We start from the raw sequence: 23,069 nt of genomic DNA on the forward strand, positions 1-23,069 counted from the left end.
GAGGAGATGAAGCAAAGAAGAAGAGGTGAATAGATAGAGATAGATGGAGGAAATTGAGAGAGAGTACACTTGTGTTTTATAAAGCTCTCACCTTGGCCTTGATGATTTGCTCCATGTTGGAAGTGACATCATCCAGCTCTAGCTTGAACTCACTCTTCTCCTTCTCCAGCTTCTGCTTGACCCTCTGCAGGTTGTCAATCTGCTCTCCCAGCTCAGCCACACTGTCTGCATGCTTCTTGCGCAGGGCGGCTGCTGTGGCTTCATGCTGCAGAGTGGCCTCTTCCAGGTCCCTCCTCATCTTCTGGAACTCTGCCTCCCTCTTTTTGTTCATCTCAATCTGGACCGAAGTGGCCCCTCCAGCCTCCTCCAGCCTCTCACTAATCTCCTCCAGTTCCCTGGATAAGTCTGAGCGTAGCTTCTCCACCTTGGCCCGGGCTGTCCTCTCTGCTTCCAGCTCTTCCTCCAGCTCTTCGATTCGAGCCTGGGGAAAGAGAAGAGACATTGCTACCCAAAGATGCAGAATCTTTCATTGCAGAACTGCTAAGTGAGATTCCAAGTTCTAATTTGTTGTGTTTTAAAAAAACAGCATAAACAGCAAAAACAGCACAAAAGGAGGCAGTTGGGCTGGAAGGTTTTAAATCTCTGGTCCTATGAGAGGTGATGAAGGTCAAGTGAGAAGGCAGAGAAATAAGATAAGTGGTGCTAGGATTGGACTCCATGATTGCTAAAGGACTTCCAGCTTTAGAATTCTGAGTCTGTCATGATGAGAATTAAAAGGAAGGAAGAAAAGAACTTTATGACTATAATTCTGGTAAATACAAGTTATGCAGAGTGATCTCTTGGCTTCCTTTGCCAAGGAATCAAAGATAGAGGAAGAAGGGAGCTGATAGGTTATGAGTATATGAATGTCTGTTACTTGGAAGAGTTACATACAGTCCACTTGTTCCCATTGCCTTGGCAGGATGAGTAGACTTCAATCTATTCCCTAAAGATGTTCTAGTAATATTAGGCAATAGTACTGCCCTCAGCAGGAAAGGAGTAAGTAACACAGTCTAATGGCAAGACCGTTGGATCTATAGTCAGTAAACTCAAGTTGAAATCTCAAATATGTTACTTAATAGCTGAATGGTCTTTGGAAAATCACTTACCTTTCCTGAGCCTTAGTTTCCCCAATTGTAAAAGTCAGAGACTTGGGATATATGATCTCTAAGTTCCTTTCTAGACCTATCATCCACTGGATTCCCACAATATTGAACTTTAAAGCAAATTAGAATCCTGTCTGTCAGGTTGGATGTCCATTTTCTGATGGCCTGCCCCACCAACCCCAGCCTAACTCGTTGTAGTGACAGTGCCCATTGGGGCTCAACAGAAGGAGACAGTTCCTGCTTTTTAGCCAAGAGAGCCCCAAATCATGGAATTATTGGTGTATCTCCATTTTTTTCTTGTCAGGTTCATGATGGAACCCTACCTGACAAGGCCTAATCATCTGAGCAATGGATGCCATGGAAGTCCTGACTGGGGAGTCCAGGAACTAGACAAAAGGTCCTTGCTTCATGACTTGTGTATCCACCTTGTTCCTAGGCCTTACCTGTAGTTCTTTGAGCTTCTTCTGCAGTTGGCTGCCTAGAGCTTGCTCATCCTCAATTCTTGCATTGAGAGCATTTAGTTCAAAGTCCTTCCTGTGGAAGAGGGAGGTATGAGGATGAGAGACAGAAGGCATGTGTCCTGAAAGGAACTCACTATTTATAGAGAGGTGACAGGTACCTTTCATGGAGGACTGGAGTTACCACAGAGGCAGCCCAACCATCTACATCTTTTACATTACAATTCTACTACACTGAGAATTGGACCCTATCATAGAGTCAGTAGATCTGGGTTATAATTCAGTTTCTGTCATTAATTAGCTGTATAATAGGCAGCTAGATTGCATAGTGGTTAGAGTTCCAGGTCTGAAGTCAGGAAGACTCATCATCCTGAGTTCAAATCTGGCTTTAGACACTTATAGCTGTGTGACCCTGGGCAAGTCACTTAACACTGTTCACTTCAGTTTCCTCATTTGTAAAAAGAGCTGGAGAAGGCAACCACTCCAGTATCTTTGCCAAGAAAGCCTCAATTGGGATCTCAAAGAGTCAAATACGACTGAAAAATAAGAAGCTATATAATCTAGAGTAAATTACTTAAATTCCTTGAGATTGCCTCAGTTTCGTCAACTGTATAATGAGGGCTAGGCTAAATTATCTCTAGGTTCTTTCCAGAAGAATCATTGAAAATAATCTAGCTGATCTCTACTTTTATAGCTCTATATTCTGTGATTTTATGATCTTGGATGTCATTTAATTTTTTTGGCCTCAGCTTCCTAATTTTTTTTAAAAAATTGCCCTACATACTTTAGTGCTCATTTTATTATTTTTTTAAAGCCCTTACCTTCTACCTTAGATTGGTTCTAAGGCAGAAAAGCAGTAAGGGCTAGGCAATGGAGGTTAAGTGACTTGCCCAGGGTCACCCAGCTAGGAAGTGTCTGAGGTCACATTTGAACCCAGGACCTTCTGTCTCTAGACCTGGCTCTCTATCCACTGAGCCACCCCTGCTTCCCCCTTATTGCTCATTTTATAATCTAGTAGATTATTCATTAATTTACTCATAGCTCTACACAACAATTTTAATATGAATAATGATTCTTCTTGACATCTGCATAACACTTTGAAGTGCTATATAATTCTGAGATATTGTTTTTATAAAAGAACCCAGCTACTCAAAATCCATTTTTTTTCTAGTGATGTTAGGTAGTTAGGATACCATAATCTCTGACAAATGGAAACTGAGGCTCACCCAGAGGGCAATAGAGAGACATTTAATAGGTGATCATAAGCAAGCTATAATATATCACAGAACAATTAGTACACAAGAAGTGATATAAAAATATAATCAAAGAGATTTATTACTAGAAGAAGATATATGGCTTTCCATATCAGAAGAACAAGGAATAACTAAAGGACAAACATTGGCTTCATCGATGATCCCTCCCCTCTCCCCCCATAAAAGGGTAGAGACCAGGAGCCATAATGCCAAGATAGTCCTTCTTAGCTAAGCAAGGGATGGAAATATGGTCAAGGATGCATACTTTTTCAACCGCTCATCTAACTGCTGCTTATCATTCTCCAGGTCCATGATGCTCTCCTGAGTCAGTTTCAGGTCACCTTCTAGCTTCCGCTTTGCTCGTTCCAGGTCCATCCGAATCTTCTTCTCCTGTTCCAGGGATCCCTCCAACTGATAGAGAGGAAGAAATGACCAACAATTATGGTGGGATGGGAGATTCCTCCCTGGTAATTTTGAGAGTTAAATCACTTCAGGAATTGAGAAAACACAGGGCAAGACAAATTGACTTGAGAGAAATCCAGTTTTAGAAAGATGTTAGTCAAAACTAATGGACAGATATCACCAAAGATCTAGAAATGAATCCTAAATGTATATGGCATGACAGTGAAGATTAGATTTCATGTAAAATCTTAGGATCCCTAAGAATTCCTTTTTTAAAAGAAACTCACACAATTGTTAAAGTCTTGAATCCCTTCCCAGTGGATCAAGCCTCCCAAACTTCCTGCACAAGGCAGGAAAAATGGGCTCAAATTTGGGTGGCAATGGAGATCCCTTACCTACCTCTGATAACACCGATGATATTAGGTCAATGACTAGGATCTAAGAACTATTCTCCCAGTCTTTTCTCCCCATTTTCTTTCCTGAGAATGATCATGAAAATGAAGGATTCTTCTCCCCTACCCTACCCACCATCCTGTAAAGGTCACACTAAGATGGTATTCCGATATATAACTGGCCATTTACTTACATCATCCACTTGCTGTTCCAACTTGACCTTGGCCTTAGTTAGGGTGTTAACTTTGTCCTCCTCAGCCTGTAGATCATCCAGTGCTTGTTGATGGGCTTCCTGCAGGGCCTTCTTTTCCTTGGTCAGCTTGACAATGATCTCATCCAGCCCAGCCATTTCCTCTGTTAAGTTTTTGACCTAGCATCCAAGAACCCCCAATTTCATTTAGGCCACTGGTGGTATCCTACTTGTGGTACTACACTGTTGTATTCAAAGGGAATTCCCAGGTATTCCATGCCAGGTATCCCCATATACCACAAGGATCAAAGGTGGAAACTGCTTAATCAGGATTGTTCCTTATATGTGGAAAAGCCCAATGTACTAGAAGTGCTTGGTCCACGCATTCAGAGTATTAAAGAATTCAGGCAATGAACCAGAAGAAAATGGAGCCAACTTTGTTTCTTTCCTCATTTTTTCTCCAGATCTCATAGGAAATTTGATGGGAAATGGGCAGGAATGAGTGTACTTGCTATAGGATGGTGATCATTTCTCCTAACTAATCTAGGGTCCTCAGGAGCAGGAGAAGGAAGGAAGGGCCAGGAAGGGAAAGGCATAAATAAATGTGGACATGGTCAATATACATTTAGGAAAAGTGGACATTTTGGTAGAGTAGACCATCACAGCTGTCCTTGTGGACAGTCAACACCATGAGCTATTGTGAAAGAAAGTAGGATGATACTGAATTTTGCTATGAAGAGTATGGTTTGAAAAACTGGCAATTTATTCCTCAATTGTGGCCAATGTTGTTCAGTACTTTAATCAGTTTGGACTCTTTTAAGAAGGATGTGTAGACAGTAAGAGCAACATTATGGAATAATCAACTGTGATAGACTTAGCCACTCCCAGCAATACAATAATCCAGGACAATTCTGAGGGACTTCTAACAAAGAATGCTATTCACCTCCAGAGAAAAAACTGTTGGAGTAGGAATGCATACAATTTTTCACTTGTTTATTTGGGGTTTTGTTTTGGGGTTTTGGTTTTATATGATTGGCCACTTAAAATGAATACTAAAATGTTTTGCATGATAATACATGTATAATCCAGACTGAAATGCCAGCTGTGGGAGGAAGGGTGACAAATATCTTCAGAAAACTTATGTGGAAATTTATTACATGCAATTGACAAAAATAGATAAATAACAAAAACCAACAAAAAAAGGAGGAAGATGTGTAGAAATGGGAGAATTTGGAAGATAGAAATAGACAATGATATGGAGAAAGCAAAAGACGTATTAGGCTGAAAAATGGTATTCCTAAAGGGAAAAGGAATTTTGATATTATTAGCTTGGAAAAAAGAAGGCCAAAGGGAAACATAATTACTATTTTCAATTCTATGGAAACTAATATAGTGCTGAGCTATTTTCCAACTTCACTAATAACTGATAACAAAGGAGAATTATTTTTAGCCATGAGGAAGATCCTTTTGATAAATGATGAGTTCAGGGTCTTGGTAGAGGATTACAAGGAGGCTGTGGAAGACTCATCCTTCTAGGGCTCTAAGAAGAGGATGTGGCTTTATTGATCTGATGTGAGTTAGGTTCAGTGTTGTGCTATTTATTCTCTGAATGATCTTGGATAGATAATTTTCTTTGTGTCTCTATATCCTCATCTATTAATAAGGAATAAGGAAGCAATGACTTATATGGCTTCTGAGGATATTTCCAGAACCTATGATTTTATGAATGCCATGCATTTATGAAGAACTCTTTGACAGAGAAATAAGAAGGGGTACCACTGGCTACCATATTGGCTAGAATTAGCCCAGAGTTCGGTGTACAGTATTGGCAACTCTGACCTATATCAAGGAGCACAAACTCATAATAGAGGAGGGTGTACAGCTTACTCAGCCTAAGATGAATGAGGTCAACAGCTTAAATCAAGGAGGGATAATAGCAGAAGTAAGGTCAGAAATGCACACTTGACCATTATCATTCACTTGGCTTATGCCATTGCTGGTGCCACTTGACCCATACCATTGACACAAGTAGGTCCTTTGACCATCACGGTCAGCATGTATATCCCCATGCACTGGATCTTGGAAACCTGCAGGGGTTGTTAGACCAATTACAATATATTGTGAGCATTTTTCTTATGGATCAAATGTTACTGGTAGCCTGTCCCTATGTTAGAGCCCAGTCTGACCTACACATCCCATGGAGATCTAGGGATGGAACTGGAAGGGATCCCTTTGCTCACCTTGTTCTCTGTTGCATGTTTCTCCTTCTCCACTTTGGCTAAGGTCAACTCCAAGTCATCTATATCCCTCTTGAGCTCTGAACACTCATCCTCTAGCTTTCGCTTCTTGGCTGTGAGCTCAGCATTCATTTCCTCCTCATCCTCCAGGCGTTCTGTCTGCTCCTTCACTTTAGCTTCCAGCTGGATCTTGTTTTTGATCAGCTGGTCACAGCGCTCTTCTGCATCTGCCAGGTTGTCTTGTTCCTGAGGGCAAGGTCAGGGTAAGAATGGTTTAGAGGCCCATTATCTGGGGTTGTATCTTCATTCCAAAAAAGGAGGGGGTGAGAGAAAGGGAAAGAAGCCCAATCCTAGTAGGGAATATGCTGGATGGGATGGACATGGACCACCATCTTTAGATCCCAGACTTTCCTGGAGCTTCCCAGTTATGTAAACTTTCAGAGAAAACAGGCGAGGAAAGGGATGGGGGCAGTGGAGGATTAAAAACAAGTGCTAAAGAGGAATGAGACAGGGATTTCTTTTCCTTGCTTTTCTTTTCTTTTTAAACCCTTACCTTCTTCTTCTTCTTTTTTTTTAAACCCTTACCTTCCATCTTGGAGTCTTGTGTATTGGCTCCAAGGCAGAAGAGTGGTAAGGGCTAGGCAATGGGGGTCAAATGACTTGCCCAGGGTCACACAGCTGAGAAGTGTCTGAGGCCAGATTTGAACCTAGGACCTCCCATCTCTAGGCCTGGCTCTCAATCCACTGAGCTACCCAGCTGCCCCCTAAACCCTTACCTTCTTAAAATTTTTTAAAATTATTTTTAAAATATATACCCATTTTATGAATTATATATAATAACAAATTTCCACATAAGTTTTCATAAGTTATATGTGAGAACTTATCTCCCTCTCTCCTTTCCTTTCCCCATCCTTGTGCTGATAGGCAATTCTATTTGAAACCCTTACCTTCTGTCTTAGAATTGATACTAAGTAAGGATCAGTTCTAAGGCAGAAGAATGATAAGGTCAAAGTAATTGGGATTAAGTGACTTGCCCAAGGCTACATGGTTTAGAATTATCTGAGGTCAAATTTAAACCCTGGACCTCCCATCTCTAGTCTTGGCTCTGTGTCCACTCAGCCACCTACCTATTCCACTGGGTATGAGGAATGAGAGTGAGAAAGAGAAAGTTGGAAGTACCCTTGGGTCTTACCGCCTGGACTTGTAGTTGTAGATCATTCTTCTCCTGAAGCAATGACACCATCTTCTCTTCCAGTTCCTTGCGTCTTGCCTCTGACTTCTCCAGGGCTTCCTTGAGCTTCCCAAACTCTTCCTTCATGGTGGCCATCTCCTTCTCCGTCTCTGCACTCTTTAGTAATGGCTTGATCTTGAAGAAAAGCTTCATCCAGGGCCAATTCTTGACACTCATGAAAGCTCGGATATTCCACTGAATTATCAACAGGGAGTCTCTGTGGAAACCAGGAGAGAGAAGTCAATAAACAAGCCTCTCACATTAACTCTCTTTTTTTTTAGTCTTAGAAAATGTTCTCTATACACCTTCTAGGTCCTACAAGTCTGATGTGCCCTCTCCTGCCATGAACCCTATATAGGCTGCCTCTGTGTTTCTTTCTTTTTGAAGATCAATAGGAACACATTGAAATGGAGACTGGGGAACTTTTCCCATAACATTTCTCACCTTCTTTCCAGGATCTTCTTGAATTCCATACGAGAAAGCACACCCCTGGATTGGGCCTGGATACGGGTGATGATTCGAGAAAGTCTCTCATCTCTCATCTCCTCCAGAAGGCCCAGCAGCCCAGCCTTGAAAAACACCTGAAAGGAAGGTACATATGTTAGAGAGGGGAAGTGAAAATTATCTCAATGGGAAAAGTTTTGATAATATTATCAAGCAAAAATTGTGTGGGGAGGAGTAAAGCACCAAAGGAGCTAATGACATGTGTCCATTGTGGAGGATATAGTATATGTAATTCCAAAGTCTAGTGGTAGAAATTTAATTTTTTCCCTCTAGTATGCTCTTTTAGACATCAGGTGATAATGGAAGCATAGGAAGATTCTGACGTCTGAAAGTAAAAGGACAAAGAAGAAATGGCATGATACTGGCGGGACAAATAAGACATGGTAAGTAGTAAAGGCCTGGAAGGATTTCTCTCTCTCTCTTTCTCTCCCTCTCCTCTTCTCTCAGCTATGACTTCAAACTCTCTCCCCTTGGGGAAGTCCTTATACATTCCCAGTTAGCCCATTCTCCCATGCCCTTGCCTCCCTCACCTTGGTGTGGCCAAACTTGTATTGGTTATGGTCAATGTCCAGGGAACCAAGCAACTTCTCTGCCCCCTTCCTGCTGTCGATGAACTGGCCCTCTGGGATGGCTGCTGGGTTCAGAATCCGGTACCTGTTGGGAGAGATTAAGAAGGTCACCTCATTCTGTGGTCCGTGTCTGAATGAAGAATCCCCCTTCCCTTGGTCTTAACCAAGAGGGGTAGGAACAAGAATTTCCAAACATATCCCTTTCCATCTTTAATCTAGTTCTCTCTCTCTAGACTCAAATACTTTTTCCTGAGGGTCTCACTCACCTCTGTCGGAAGTCTCCATAGAGGATGCGGTTGGGAAATCCTTTCCTGCAGATTCGGATCCCCTCAAGCACTCCATTACAGCGTAGCTGGTGCATAACCAGGGGGTTGTCCATCACACCTGTGAACAGGAGAGGAGGAAGAAAAGATACATAAATGAAGGGCTAGTGAACCTGAGTAAGTTATGGAAAATCTATGATAGTGGAAAACATGTGATTTGGAGGAGAATGATGGTACAGATACAGAATAGAGATCCCTTTCTCTAGGATATCCCTCCAGGATAATAGTTGGGAAAGTGTGTCACCAAAGGATTGTTCTGGGGCAGAAAATGCCCAGAAATGGACTGAGTCGTCCTGGAGGTGCGGTCTCACCTGGAGACTTGGTCTCATTGGGAATGATGCAACGCACAAAGTGGGGATGAGTAGAACGGAGGTTGGTCATAAGTTTGTTCAGGTTCTCCTGATATCAGAAAAGAAGGAAGAAGAGGAGGGGAAAATGAGGGAAAAAAAGAGAGAATGAAGGGAAAGGTGAGAGAAGAGGAACTATAAGTAGAGAAGGGGATTGGAGACAAAAAAATAGGAGAAAGAAAATGATGGAAGCAAGAGGTAGAGCAAAAAATACTGAAAGACAAAGCAGACAAGTATGGAGGGAAGAGGGAGGAAAAAGGGAAAGAAAAAAAAGATAAAAGGACAGGAGAGAAGGGTTGAAATCTCAGGGAAGGGCCATGCATCTGATGTGGACTGAGGAAGGGGGCACTCACCCGATGCAGGGCAGACACTGTCTGGAAGGAAGAGCCTTTCTTGGCTTTGCCTTTGCCCTTCTCAACAGCTATAGAGATGACCAAAAAGGAAAACTGTTAGTCTTATCATGAGGACAAGGGCAGGGCCATGGGCAGGGAATGAGGAACACTGACCATTTCTTGCAGCTCTACCACACAGGTAGCCTATTGGATTACCAGCTCCACAAAAAAGTCAAATGCTGATATCTTGGTGTTTTTATCTCATCCCTCCTTCCCACTAGATACATGAATCTCAGGCAATAACTTAACGTTGGGATTTCTACAACAACCCTTTATTTCTATAGTCAAGGGTTCTTCTTAGGTTCCACTGACTAGTCCTCTAGGAAACCATATTTCCCACTCTTCTTACGTGCATCAGCTCCAGCATAGTTAGCAAAGAGATTGCTGAGCAGCTTGAGGGAAGACTTCTGGTAGAGTCCCACCACGGTCTCGTTGAGTGGGTCCTTGTTCTTTTGCAGCCAGCCTAGGATGTTATAGTCCACAGTGCCAGCATAGTGTATTAGGGAGAAGTGGGCTTCCTGCTTCCCTTTGATGTTGCGGGGTTTCTGGAAGTTGTTGGACTTTCCCAAGTGGTTGTCATAGAGTTTGGCCTTGAAGGTCATATCAGTAGCCTTGGGGAACATACACTCTTCCTCTAGGATGGACATTATGCCCATGGGCTGTGGAAAAGGAAGAAAGGAAATGAGGCAAGGAAGAAGGAAAAGAAATATCACTAAGGGATGGTGGGAGGTAAAATTCTGGTGTAATGGTGAATATTGAATAGTATTGGTACAGACTTTCTAGAGGGAGGGAGATCTTAGTCTGTAGGAAACAGTGTATTAAAGTGGAAAGCAATGAACATGGAGTTGGGCACTTTGGTTTGAATCCTGGATCTGCTCCTTATTACCCATTTCACCTTGAACAATTCATCTAATTTCCCTGGACCTCAGTTTCCTCATCTGTGAAAAGAAACTTGGATGATGGCCTCTAAAGTCTCTTCTTATTCTAAATATTGATATCATATAAAAGTCTGAGAATGTGGCAGCTGGCTATTAAATTTTCATTGTCATCATTGTCATCGCCACTATTTTTTTGCCATTATTATTTCCTTCAAATTCTTGAGCTTGAGCTTGAGAGGTTAAAAGTGTGAACTGCCCTCCCTGTTCCCTGCTTCGCCTCCAAATTTCCTATTTTGTCAATGACTAGAAATCTGAACAGCTGGATATACTAGATCAATGGTATGGGGAACGGGATACCCTGATGGAGAGAAATGGTTGGAGAGGGACTGAGACTATAGGTCCTGGAGAAGAGAAGGGATTCTTTTGGTCCTAATAATTCCAGAAGGGTCTGAAAGAGAAGGTCTGAGGAGAAGGAGACAGGATGCTGTGATTCTGACTTCTTGTCCTTAGACTACATTTTCTGACATGGACATGATGCTGTCCCTCAGTTTGAGGGCCTGGGTCCAGGGGGAAGAGACTGGGCACCTTCTCAATGAGATCAATGCAGGCCTGCAGGTCCATGCCAAAGTCAATGAACTCCCACTCAATGCCTTCTTTCTTGTACTCCTCTTGCTCTAGCACAAACATGTGGTGATTGAAGAACTGTTGTAGTTTCTCATTGGTGAAGTTGATGCAGAGCTGCTCAAAGCTGTTGAACTGGGGTGAAAGGGAGAGAGTGGGACAGGTCAGTCACTCAGTCAATCAGTAAACGTGGCATATATGTGTAACAAGCAAGACCCTGGTCTCAGTAGATTAGAGGAATGGTTTTTATTGGTCTGTTGGAAAGTGGGAGGGGCTAAAATTATTAAAGCCAGATTATGGAGGACTCACTGTTTTAGAAAGAGCCATTCTTTTAAAAACAAACAAACAAATCTTATCTTCTGTCTTAGAACCAATACCAAATATTTGGTTCTAAGACAGAAGAATGGTAAGGACTAGGCAATTGGGATTAAGTGACTTGCTGGGTCACACAGTTGGAAGTGTTGAAGGTCAGATTTGAACCCAGGACTTTCCTGTCTCCATGCCTGGCCCACAATCCATTGAGCCACCTAGCTGCCCCCCAAGAGCTGTTGTTCTCTTCAATATCTCCTATCTTCTTTGGCACCTGATGACACCAAGTATTATCCATCTTTCCCATGGCTGAGGAAAGGCAGCATAGTTAGTCAAACCAGGCTCCCCTCACTCACATCAAAGATCTCAAAGCCAGCAATGTCGAGGACACCAATGAAGTACTGGCGTGGCTGCTTGGTCTCCAGTGTGGCATTGATCCTTGTCACCATCCAGTTGAACATCTTCTCGTAGACGGACTTGGCAAGAGCACCGATGGCATATGACACCTGGAGGTAGGAGGGGGACACCCATGGTCAGGGGAAAGAGAGCAGGTAGAATTCAGGGTCAAGACTTTGAGAAATCAAAGAATGGATAGCCCATCCCATCCCACTCTTCCTACCACCCGGAGGAGGGCGCTCACCTGCTGGACATTCTGCCCCTTGGTGACATACTCGTTGCCCACCTTCACCCTTGGGTGGCACAGCCCCTTCAGGAGGTCAGCCGAGTTCAGGCCCATGAGGTAGGCGGATTTGTCAGCCTCTGGAAAGGCAGACAGGGAAGATGGTGACTAGATACCAGTGAGAGAACAGACTTACTTTTGGATCAATTAGGTTGTTTATCAAAAAGTATAGCTAATATAATAGTTGTTTTTTATGTAACTTTAAAATTTGAAAAATACTTTACAAATATGATTTCATGTTATCCTCACAACAACCCTAAGAGGAGGATGCTATTATTATCTCCATTTTACAAATGAGGAAACCATGGCTGATAGAGGTCAAGTAAATGACTTGCCCAGGGTTACCCAGCTAGTAAATGTCTGAGGCTGGATTTGAACTCAGGTCCAACATTCTATCCTCTGAGCCACCTAACTGCCACTATATTAGATAGTGGGGATACAAAGACAAGGAAGAAACAGACTTTGCCCTCAAGGAGTCCACATTCTTTGGGAGGAGATCAATGCTTAAACAGATTTAGACGAGGGCACCACAGATGTGGAGCTCAGGAATGGCTTGGGATGGAAGTGGCTCTTAGGTTGAGTCTTGGAGGAAATGAAGGATTCTAAGAGTATGCAGTGTATTTCAGCCATGGGGGGCAGATAGCCCCAGTAAAAGTGGTGGGAGGAAACATCTCCTGTTTGAGGAACAGTCAGAATGTTGGCTTGGTTGGTCTTAGAAGGGAGTGAAGGGAAATAACAGCTAATCCATCTGGAGAGGTAAATGACAAACTAGGGAATTCATTTTTGATTCTAGGGGTAACAGGCAAGTGTTCGAATCTATTGAATAGGAGTTGATGCGGCCAGACCTGCCATTTAGGAAAAGCTTGTGGGCACAGCAAAGAGGATGGATTGGAGTGGGGAGAGACTTGAGCCAAGGTTAATCTAGTCCAGGCTGCCCCTCTTCTTACCTTCAGTGCCATCAGGTTCAGCCTGCTCTTCTCTTTGCTTCTGCTTAAACTTCATGTTCCCAAAGTGCATAATGGCCCCTGTTAGCTTGTAGATGGAGTTCTTCTCTTCAGGAGTGAAGCCCAGCACATCAAAGGCACTCTGTGAACAGGCATAAGGTTGGACACTGCTCAAAAGCAGGTTGGTTGTGTGACCCTGAGCAAGTCACTTAACCCCCATTGCCTAGCCCTTACCATTCTTCTGCCTTGGAACCAAGTATCGATTCTTAGCCAGAAGGTAAGAGTTAAAAAAAAAAGACCATAGGACAAACCTGATTTTTTTTTCAGCTGTGTCTAATTCTTTTAGACCCCATTTGGGATTTTCTTAATAAAGACACTGGAGTGATTTGCCATTTCCTTCTCTAGATCATTTTACAAATGAGGAAACTAAAGCAAACAGGTTTAAGTGACTTGCCCAGGGTCATACAACAATTAAGTATCTGAGGCTGGATTTGAATTTAGGTCTCCTGACTCCAGGCCTGGAGTTCTATCCCCTGCACTACCTGCCTAACTAACTACCCTGAAACCTAATTTAACTCATGATAATAACAGCTAACATTTATGTAGCACTCTAAGGTTTGCAAACCACTTTATGTTAACATATTTGGTCCTTACAACAACCTGGGAGATATGTGCAATTATTCTCTCCATTTTACAGATGAGAAAACTGAGGGAGACAGATCACAAATAAGTAAGTATCTGAGGCTGGATGTGAATTTAGGGATCCCTGACTCACTTTACCCACTGTGTATTTCAGTGATTTGAGAGAACTGAATTGACTCCACTTGTTCTAGTCTTTTGGAATCCCAATCCCCACCCCAATCTTTCCTTCACTCACATCAGTGGCCATGAGCTCTTCAGAGTCATCTATGGAGGCCACAGTGGTCTCTCCTTGAGAGATGAAAGCATAGTCATAGGGGTTGTTGGTAATCAGCAGCATGTCTAGAGAGAAAGAGAAATGTGTTAGAAGCTATGTAGGTCTCTGACTCTTCCACAACAGCCTTATCCAAATCAGCCCAACGGAGTAGAGGAATCCATCTTTCCAAAGAAGTAAATGAGATAGCACTGAGCCCAGAGAATAGACACAGAAGACACCCATGGAGGGAACCGCATGCTGCCCGAGAGCCCGGACGTACCCAACAGCTCTGGCTTCTTATTGGACAGGATCTGGTAAAAGATGTGATAATCTCTCTCTGCTTTGAGCTGGAAGATAACCCGGGACTTCTCAAGGAGGTCTGAGAGAGAAAAGGGGAGAGGAAAGATGGTAATGGAAGGACAGAGACAGAAAGGTAGCTGGAGGATGATGGCGAAGGAGGTAACTACATCAACAGAGAGGCAGGGATAGAAAGACCCAGGGAGACAGCAAGATTGATAGTCATAGACAGAGCCAACTGGGAGAGAACTTGGGGGCCAGCCTGGACAAATTCATGTCACTCACAGGTCTCAATGTCAGCGGATGCCAGCTTCCCTGTTGCCCCAAAATGGATTCGAATGAATTTGCCCTGGGGAGTTAAGGAGTGTGAGAGAATTAAAAGGAGAGCTCAGAGTCAAAGTCATTCCACAGCCATGTCCAAGTCCCAACCTGGAAGGCAAGTATTACTCACAAAGCGGGAAGAATTGTCATTCCTCACAGTCTTAGCATTGCCAAAGGCCTCTAGAGCAGGGTTGGCTTGGATGATCTGGTCCTCCAGGGTACCCTAGAAAATATGAGAGAGACCAGCTGGGGATGAGGAATGTTCTTTCTCTGAATTGCAGATCCCTGAGAGACTGACAAACCAACCTTGCCTGGGGTCTGCTCCTTCTTGCTTCGATCCCCAATGGCTGCGATGACGGCAAAGTACTGGATGACTCTCTTGGTATTAACAGTCTTCCCTGCCCCGGATTCTCCACTGTAGGGACAATCAGTTGGTCAAATGGAGCAGCCAGAAAGGGATTGCTGCATTCCAAGTGTATTCAAGGAACCAAACAAAATGAGGAAGGGGCAGGGAAGGTTTCTGGGAGAATAAAGAGAAGAGAAGAGCTAGAGAGAGGGGAGAAAGGAAAGGAAAAGGAAATTGAGAGAATGACAGTGGGAAGGAAAGATAAAGGAAAAAAGAAGAGGGAGAGAATGAAGGGAGAAATAAATGAGAGGGGATAGAAGAAAAGGGAAGACTTAAAGAGCAGGGGAATGATAAAGAACAAAAACTGAGATGGATTGGAGGGAAGAGGGAAAATTGGGGCTTAATAGTTCAAGATTAGATCAGGAACCCCAGATTTAGGATTGCATGATAGGAGTGGGTGCTAAAGGAGACCAGAATTAGAGCTTTACTCACGTGATGAGGATAGACTGGTTTTCTCTATCTGCCATAAGAAAATGGGAAGGAGAGAGTCAGGGAGTGCAGAATTAACTCAAATTACTTCTCTGATATTCTTTCTGTCCTCCTCCCTTACATTTGATTCAATATCTCCCAATTTTCTATTCTTTCTGGGAGGAAGGAGGTGAGTATGGGAGTTTCCTCCTTTGAGCCACGCCCAGGAAAGTGGGAGGTGTTTTCTCACCTGTCAGCATGTACTGATAGGCATTGTCAGAGATGGAGAAGATGTGCGGTGGAGCCTCACTCCTCTTTTTGCCCCTGTAGGCAGCAACCACCTCTGCATTGTACACTGGCAGCCACTTGTAGGGATTGACAGTGACACAGAAGAGACCAGAGTAGGTCTGTAGCCAAGAGAGAAAGAAAGAGAGGAAGGTCAGAGACAGTGAGGGACGGGGAGAGGAAAAGAAAACACAGATTCAGAAATGGGCAATACACATAAGCATTCTCACATACCCAGAGTCTCTTTTTGTCTCTATTTATTTCTCTGTCTTTTTTCTGTATCTCTATATCTCTGTCCTTTTGTGTCTAACTTTGTGCATCTCTCCCAGAGTGTCTGGCTCTCTTCTCTTTATGTCTCTCTTTCCATATCTCTATCTCTGTCTGTCTCCGAGTTTCTCAATCCTCTTTCCCTCTGTCTCTGTAACTGTATCTCTGTATCTGTTTTTGTGTCTCTGAATCTGTCTGTCTCTTCAACCAAGGGTACTACATATATATATATATATATATATATATATATATATATATATATATATATCAGAGGATTCAAAGAGAAGAAAAGGGGGGGAAATAATGAGTTCACTGAAGAAGGAAAAATTATGCCTATCAGGAGGTCAGAAGTGGGCCAAAGGGTGATTGATTGATTATATGCAGTCCAAGTGAATAATAACATTTGGATACAGAGGGCAGAAACATCTGGGTCCCAAAGGGTCAAGAAGCTGGATCAGAATGAAAACATCTGAATTCAGAATGTTCAGCAAATAGTTATGGTGTATCAACTGTGAAAATCATTGTATTAAGTGCTAAGGGAGATACAAAGATGAATAAATTGTGGTCTTTGCCCTTAAGGAGCTCACAATCCAGTGGGGGGGGAAAGATATGTGCAAGTTACTGTAACACAAAATCGAACATAATAAGTTCAAGTGAGATTTTTGAAGTGTTATATGATTTTTTTTAGGGAGGAGAGAATTTTTGGCTGGGAAACAGAAAGTTTCAGGGAGGAGAGAACACTTGAACTGAGCTTTAAAGAATGGGTAGGATTTCAACAGGTGAAGGTGAGGTAGAGGCATAGGGAATGGTATAAACAAAGGCATGGAAGAAGGAAATAATAAATGTTATTAATAATAATAATAACTAATGTTTATATAGTTCTTTAAGGTTTAAAAATATGTATATATTTTATCTCATTTGATTTTCATAATGATCTTTTGAAATAGGTTCTATCATTTTCTCCATTTTATAGATGGGGAAACTGAGGCTGGCAGATTTGCCCTTGATCACACAGCAAGTAAGTATCTGATGATAGAATTTGAAATCCAATCTTTTTGATCCCAAGTCCAACACTTTTCCTCTTAGATAGTATGGGATATATTTATGAATACATGAATAACCTAGCTTGGCTGAAGCATGGAGTATATAAAGGAGAGTTGTGTGGGATACAGACTTCTGGCCAGATTGTAGAGAGCCTTAAATGCCAGGCTATGAAGTTTGGATTTGATTCATTAGGCATGTGGAGCTACTGAAGCTTTTAGGATTCAGGAGTGATGTGGTCAGAGTTGTCCTTTAGGAGGATTAATCCAGCAGTGATGTGTAGAAAGGGAAAGGGATTGGAGGACTAGTAGCAAAGAGAATAATTAAGAAGCTATTATAATAGTCTGGGCAAGAGATAATCAGATCCTGAATTAGCGTGGTGGTGACAGTGGAAATAGAAGGAAAGGGACAGGTGGAAGAGTCAGGAGATAGGATTAATAATGATAGTGCCAAGGATGATGCCACTTTCTATTGTAGAGAGAGGTTGGTATGCAGAAAATATATCTAGAGGGATCCAAGAGGGTTGGTCCTGGGATGGAGCACTCACATAGATCATCCAGGAGGCATATCTCTCCTTGAGGTTGTATAGCACAGCAGGCTCATGCAGGAAGGTCAGCATAGCCATGTCCTCAATCTTGTCGAACTTGGGTGGGTTCTGCTGCATTACTTGGTCTTCTTTCACTGTCACCGTCTACAATAGACCCCCATCCCATCATCAGATTACACTTTCCCAATTCAGGCTTCTTACTCTTAGAAGAATATCAGGAATTAAGGTCCACTGGGAATGGCTGGGGTCCAATGGGAATGGGAAGGGATGGCTAAGGATTACTGATAGGATTGGAGATGGTTAGGGGACAGGGGTCAGATCTTTTGGAGGAAGGTGGAAGACTAGGAAGTTGAAGGGAAGGAGAATCAGGATCCCCAAAGGAGAAGGGAAGTTTGAGGCAAGTAGGATAGTATAAATCCCTTAGATGGAGGAAAAATGGGACACCTTTGTGTTCATGAAGCAGGATCTGGGATATATTCAATTCAGCTAACCCATTTTGGGACCTCTAACTTTCCCCATCCATCCTATGACCCACCTTGCCATTCTCAGTCTCGGCGGTGACTTTGCCCCCTTCCCGAGATATGATCTTGGCCTTGACAAACTCTTCCTTGTCATCAGGCACAAAGACATCCTTCTTGAGGTCAAAGGCCCGGGTTTGTGCCTCTAGTCGCTCCTTCTCAGACTTTCGAAGGAAGGGGGCGGCTGCCCCAAATGCGGCCATCTCAGCATCACCCATGGCTATGCCTGAATGAGGAAAGAAACAGACTGACCTCTCTGCCTCCTCCTTCTTCCTTTCCAGTGTCCCCAATAAGATTAAACCCCATGATACACCTCCTGTTTCTTCAGCCCACCTCTCCTATCAAGCAACTGATCTCTAACAGCAAAAGGTTATTTGTTCAGCTTGGAGACACCCCATTAGGAAGAGGTGTTTGTGCTTTGAGCTCAGGCTCTGTGATTGGAGGGTTTCTCTAGGTGTACCCCTTTCCCTTTCCCTCTTTTCATTCCTCCAAGGCACCCTATGGTTTCCAATTCACTATCAGGAGATCCCTTGTAGAAGGCAAGGATAAGTGAGAGCTGCCTAACTTCCCAAGCTCTGGGGTTACTGGACTCCACATCTCCCTTCCCTTTCTCTCATCCCCTCTCCCCTAACCACTTACCTTGGTTTCTCCTCAAATGGGTCTGCAAGAGAGGAGAGAGGAACTCAAGCCTGTAGGGGATCTGGGAAACAGAAGAAAAACTCAGAAATTGAGTACAGGAAGCCCTCTACCTCACAGCCTAGCAAATATCATCATCTTTGCCCTTCTTTGGCTGATCCTGCCCCTCACTTTCCTTTATTCTGGTTGTCCTTTTTTTCGTTTGTTTGTTTGTCTTTGTTTAAAACTCTTACCTTCTCTCTTAGAATCAATACTATGTATTGGTTCCAAGGCAGAAGAGTGGTAAGGGGAGGCAATGGGGTTCAAATGACTTGCCCAGGGTCACACAGCTGGGAAGTGTCTGAGGCCAAATTTGAACCTAGGACCTTCCATCTCTAGGCCTGGCTCTCAATCTAGTGAGCCACCCAGCTGCCCGCTCTGGTTGTCCTTTGGAGCCCATGTATCTTGCCCCACACTCATCCCTTTGGGTTTGGGAGTGAGGGTATTCTCCTCTTTCTCTTCTCTCAGACATCATAACTTTTAGATCAGAGCTTTAGTCCCAACAGCTGCAAGTTGGTTTTCTCCTGGTGATTAAGCCTTGAGTCTTAATCTTCCTCATTCCTTCAGAAAATTTGGAAGATAATCCCACTCCTGCTCATTCCATGCATGTGTTCCTGGCTTATAGAAAGTGTGGCTACTAATGAATACCTCTAATTTCCATAAACCACTAGACTCATCGGTCTCACTATACTGGAAAGACACCTAAAGCATGCTAAACCAATTTGTCTTGGGTATATCCATTCATTTAAAGGATAAACTGCACTCTATGCACCCCAAGCCATATACCAGACACACTGATCATATACACCCACCACATCCGTAATCTCCTATAGGAGCTCTCTCTCTCTCTTTCTCCCCCTCCTTCTCTCCTCCCCCCTCCCCAGATACATGCCCACATTCCAAACACATATACTTCCTTCCTTCCTTGCTTCCTTCCCTCCCTCTCTCCCTCCCTCTCTCTCTCCCTGTCTCTCTATCTTTGTCTCTGTCTCTCTTTCTCTCTCCCCTTTCCTTTTGTCAGTATCAATTCCAAGAAGAGCAATAAAAGCTAGGCAATTGGGGTTAAGTGATTTGTCCAGGGTCATGCAGGTAGGAAGAATTTGAGGTAGATTAGGTATGGTGCTCTATCCACTGTCCCTACAAATACATACACTACTCCCAATATGCACAGCAGACTCCTATGAAAGACTGTGTGGTGTAGGGGCAGCTGATGGCTCAGTGGATAGAACTCAGGATAAGGCTCAGGAAGACCTGAGTCCAAATCCCACCTCAGACATTTTCTAACGTATCCTGAGTAAATTAACCTCTTTGTGTCTCATTTATAAAACAAGAAAAATAATAGTATCCATTTCATAGAATTGTTGTGAGGCTCAAATAAGTTATTATCTGTAAAGTGCTATATAAATGTTGGCTGTTATTATATATGGTCAACCTTGGAGAAAGCCCTGAATTCAAGACTTGCCTCTGATGCATTCTGGCTGTGTGAGCCGGAGAAAGTCCCTTAATCTCTGTATTTTAGGAACTCTCCAGCTTCTTTTGCTGATCTCCCCCAGTTAAAGTAGCTCCCACTGGATGATTTCCCCTCACTAAAGAAATCATAGGTCTGGACCACCTCCGTCCCAAGATTGTCTCCAAAGCAGATTCAAATATGCCATGCAGACATATTTACATAATAATCATTAGGAAATAGTGCTAGATTTGTAAGAAAGCAGGAGTTCAAATCCCAGCTCTTTCGCTTACTAGTTGTATAACTTTGGGAAAGTTCCTTAACTACCTTGTGCCTCAGTTCCCTCATCTGTTAAAAGGAGGAATGGAATGATGTTAGCAAAACTTGATATAATGATAATAATAATTCCTGTATTTATACTGCTTTAAAGTTTGCCAAGCACTTTGCCCACAATACTAGGAGTCAGAGAATACAAGTATTAACCCTTAAAAAAAAACAACTAATGTAGAAAATGAGGCACAGAGAAATTAAGTGACTTGCTCAGATGCAGCTAATAAATTCTGCTCAAGTCAGAATCACTGGTTTCAGAGCTGAAAAGAACTTTGTGGTCCTCAGTCATTGCAGTCATGTCCTATTCTTTGTGACCCCATTTGGGATTTTCTTGGCCAAAATACTGGAGTGGTTTGCCATTTCCCTTCCCCATCTCATTTTTCTAATGAAGGAACTAAAGCAAAACAGGCTTACATGACTTGTCCAGGGTCACACAGCTACTAGAAAGTATGTGAACTCAGGAAGATGAATCTTTCTGACTTCAACCTGGCATTCTATCCACTGTTATCACCATCATCTAATCTAAACCTCCCCCTTTTTCAGATGAGAAAACCGAGGCCTAAAAAGGTTTCACGACTTTCCCAGTGCTGTAGAAGTAGTAAATGTCAGGAAGCAGTAATTCAAAGCCAAGGATGCCTAATCCAGTGTTTTTTCTTAGATTCAGGCTTTCTTATTCCATTAATAATTCCATTATTATATGCATGTATAATATACATATATAAACATATAGTATATACATATATATACACAATATATGTGTATATAAATATATGAATTGCACTTGCATGTATATATGTAATCAGGTGCATATGTATGCCCAGGGATATATATCTGATAGATATGTATCATATATATAAAATAGATACATAGATACATCTATAAGCATAGATGTATCTAATATCTATATATATTATACACCTATAGATAGATATATGTATTTAATATCTACTTATATACTATATACACCTATATATTATAATATATAATGTATTTATATATATATATATATCTACCTGATATTATACATGCATACTTATATGCTAGTGGGATTCACTCCTAAGTATCTGCAAAATACCCAGGCTCACAGATGTACATTATACATACCTGGACACACTTTAATGTGTCCCACATTTTCTGATGTCCAACAAATGGTATTAGTTCTATAAAGTCTCATCCTCTCTGCTATCCCCACTTCCGTTAGAGTGGGGGGCATATGCCCTTAGCGATTTACTCTTTATAAATACCCTTCCCCACTCTGACTTATCAAGACAGGGACCCACGGATTTTTAAAAACCCAATTTCACCTGCCACATTCACCCGCACTTTATTCATCCAGCACCACCCCCGCCCCCACCCCCAAGCAGGTAACCAGGCACCTACTTTCGTGGAAACCTCTTTCAATACATGCCTCCCCCCTGGCTAATACACACGCGCCCCCTTCCGCATCCCAGCTGGGCCCCCTGAGAACCATTCCATACATCCCCCCAGAGACTCCACTTCCCCTGTAAGGTCCACCTGCACAGGTGCGCAGGCACCCCCCCTTCCTTGGGATGACTACAGCCATCCCCGGAAGCCACTCTCTTCCTCCTGTCCCCTCCCCATTCACGGTGGCCCAGGCGGATGGCGGGGAGGTCACAGGCTCACCACTCCTACCTGAGATTAGCAAGTCAGACAGACAGAGAGACAAGGAGAGAAGAATGTGGAAGCAGGGCTGGTCTCAGGGGCCTTATATACGGAACTGAAGGGTGCTCCCACCCCCACCCGCACCCCGTCCCTAGCCGGATTTAGAAAGGGCTGTTGTCACCAGAAGCATTTCCCCCAGTCCCCCTCCCCCCTTTCCAAGCAACGTTCTCCCCCACCCCCCTGAGGGATAGGAAACAATTGGAAGTGGTCGTCATTGTTATGGCACGGAGATCTCGCAGGGTCTGAGTTCCCGAGGGCGGGGGCAGCTCCAAAGGGAGCAAAAATATCTCCCTGGCCAAGCCTCGCATTCCACAGCTGGCAGGAGTAGGGAGCCCACCAAAAGGGATAAAGCACAGGCTGGCCCTCCCGAACCCCTAGCCAGGCGTCTCCAGGTTCAGACCTGCTGCCACCTCTCCTTCCAGCCCCTGGCACTGCCCTTGCCCCCTTCATGCTCACTGGAGCCTCCCTGCTCCACATTCCCGGGACTTTCTTCCAAACTTCATGGCTTAGGCTTGCGGAGCTAAGTGTCACAAGTGAGTTGAGACTATCGGTGGAGCTATAAAGTGGTCCAGCCATTCTGGAGAACAATTCGGAAGTGTACAAGAAAGATCCCCAAACGTACATACTCTATGACCTGTCAGTACTACAGTTCCACACGTAGTCTGAGAAGGAAAGAACAGAAGGAAAGACTTCATAGAGACACGAATCTTTATATGAATCCTTTTTGGGCAATTAGAAACAAAACAGGTACCCATTTGGTTGGGGAATAAATATCTGAATAAATTGTGGTAGTATGTGGATGCAATCAAATATTATGGAATAAAGGAAAAAGCATTTATATATTTATATAGCATCTACTAGTTTCAAGACATTATCTGGGTGAATCTGGAGAGAAGGGAATGAGAATTTATAAAGCACCTATTACATGCTAACCAATTTTCAAGTCTTATCTCCTCAAGTCTTATTTAATCCTCACAACAATCCTGTGAGGTAGGTGCTTATGCCCTTTTTATAGTTAAAGAAACTGAGGGACATCGATGGTAAGTGACTTGTCCAGGGTCATACAGCCTGTAA

The 23,069-nt window shown here is 43.1% G+C and overlaps 1 protein-coding gene and 1 long non-coding RNA gene across 3 annotated transcripts in view; one reads left to right on the plus strand and one right to left on the minus strand.

The window, feature by feature from the left end:
* MYH7 (myosin heavy chain 7) overlaps positions 1–22,143 on the minus strand; it is a 34,857-nt gene extending 12,714 nt beyond the window's left edge. The window contains exons 1-27 of one of the 2 annotated variants that reach the window (XM_001369320.3): positions 21,966–22,143; positions 18,500–18,560; positions 17,878–18,086; positions 17,343–17,486; positions 15,453–15,609; positions 15,227–15,254; positions 14,695–14,803; positions 14,519–14,611; positions 14,353–14,416; positions 14,051–14,149; positions 13,753–13,856; positions 12,879–13,017; positions 11,893–12,011; positions 11,609–11,758; positions 10,908–11,078; positions 9,794–10,103; positions 9,406–9,473; positions 9,017–9,104; positions 8,649–8,766; positions 8,344–8,467; positions 7,754–7,890; positions 7,271–7,526; positions 6,082–6,324; positions 3,845–4,021; positions 3,122–3,267; positions 1,589–1,679; positions 92–481 (exon numbers count right to left, since the gene is read on the minus strand). In XM_001369320.3, the coding sequence (XP_001369357.2) occupies positions 92–481; positions 1,589–1,679; positions 3,122–3,267; positions 3,845–4,021; positions 6,082–6,324; positions 7,271–7,526; positions 7,754–7,890; positions 8,344–8,467; positions 8,649–8,766; positions 9,017–9,104; positions 9,406–9,473; positions 9,794–10,103; positions 10,908–11,078; positions 11,609–11,758; positions 11,893–12,011; positions 12,879–13,017; positions 13,753–13,856; positions 14,051–14,149; positions 14,353–14,416; positions 14,519–14,611; positions 14,695–14,803; positions 15,227–15,254; positions 15,453–15,609; positions 17,343–17,486; positions 17,878–18,078 (3,726 nt within the window). In that variant the 5' untranslated portion in view covers positions 18,079–18,086; positions 18,500–18,560; positions 21,966–22,143. The remainder of the gene's footprint in view (positions 1–91; positions 482–1,588; positions 1,680–3,121; positions 3,268–3,844; positions 4,022–6,081; positions 6,325–7,270; positions 7,527–7,753; positions 7,891–8,343; positions 8,468–8,648; positions 8,767–9,016; positions 9,105–9,405; positions 9,474–9,793; positions 10,104–10,907; positions 11,079–11,608; positions 11,759–11,892; positions 12,012–12,878; positions 13,018–13,752; positions 13,857–14,050; positions 14,150–14,352; positions 14,417–14,518; positions 14,612–14,694; positions 14,804–15,226; positions 15,255–15,452; positions 15,610–17,342; positions 17,487–17,877; positions 18,087–18,499; positions 18,561–21,965) is intronic. The other variant, XM_007479837.2, reaches the window with a different exon arrangement.
* LOC103093447 (uncharacterized) lies at positions 7,886–14,057 on the plus strand. Its single transcript, XR_008914853.1, has 3 exons — positions 7,886–8,196; positions 8,616–13,605; positions 13,915–14,057. It is a non-coding gene; the product is annotated as an uncharacterized LOC103093447 (long non-coding RNA).
* Positions 22,144–23,069: the final 926 nt, after the last annotated feature.

This window comes from Monodelphis domestica, chromosome 1 (assembly GCF_027887165.1).
Source record: "Monodelphis domestica isolate mMonDom1 chromosome 1, mMonDom1.pri, whole genome shotgun sequence".
NCBI classification, from domain to species: domain Eukaryota; kingdom Metazoa; phylum Chordata; class Mammalia; order Didelphimorphia; family Didelphidae; genus Monodelphis; species Monodelphis domestica.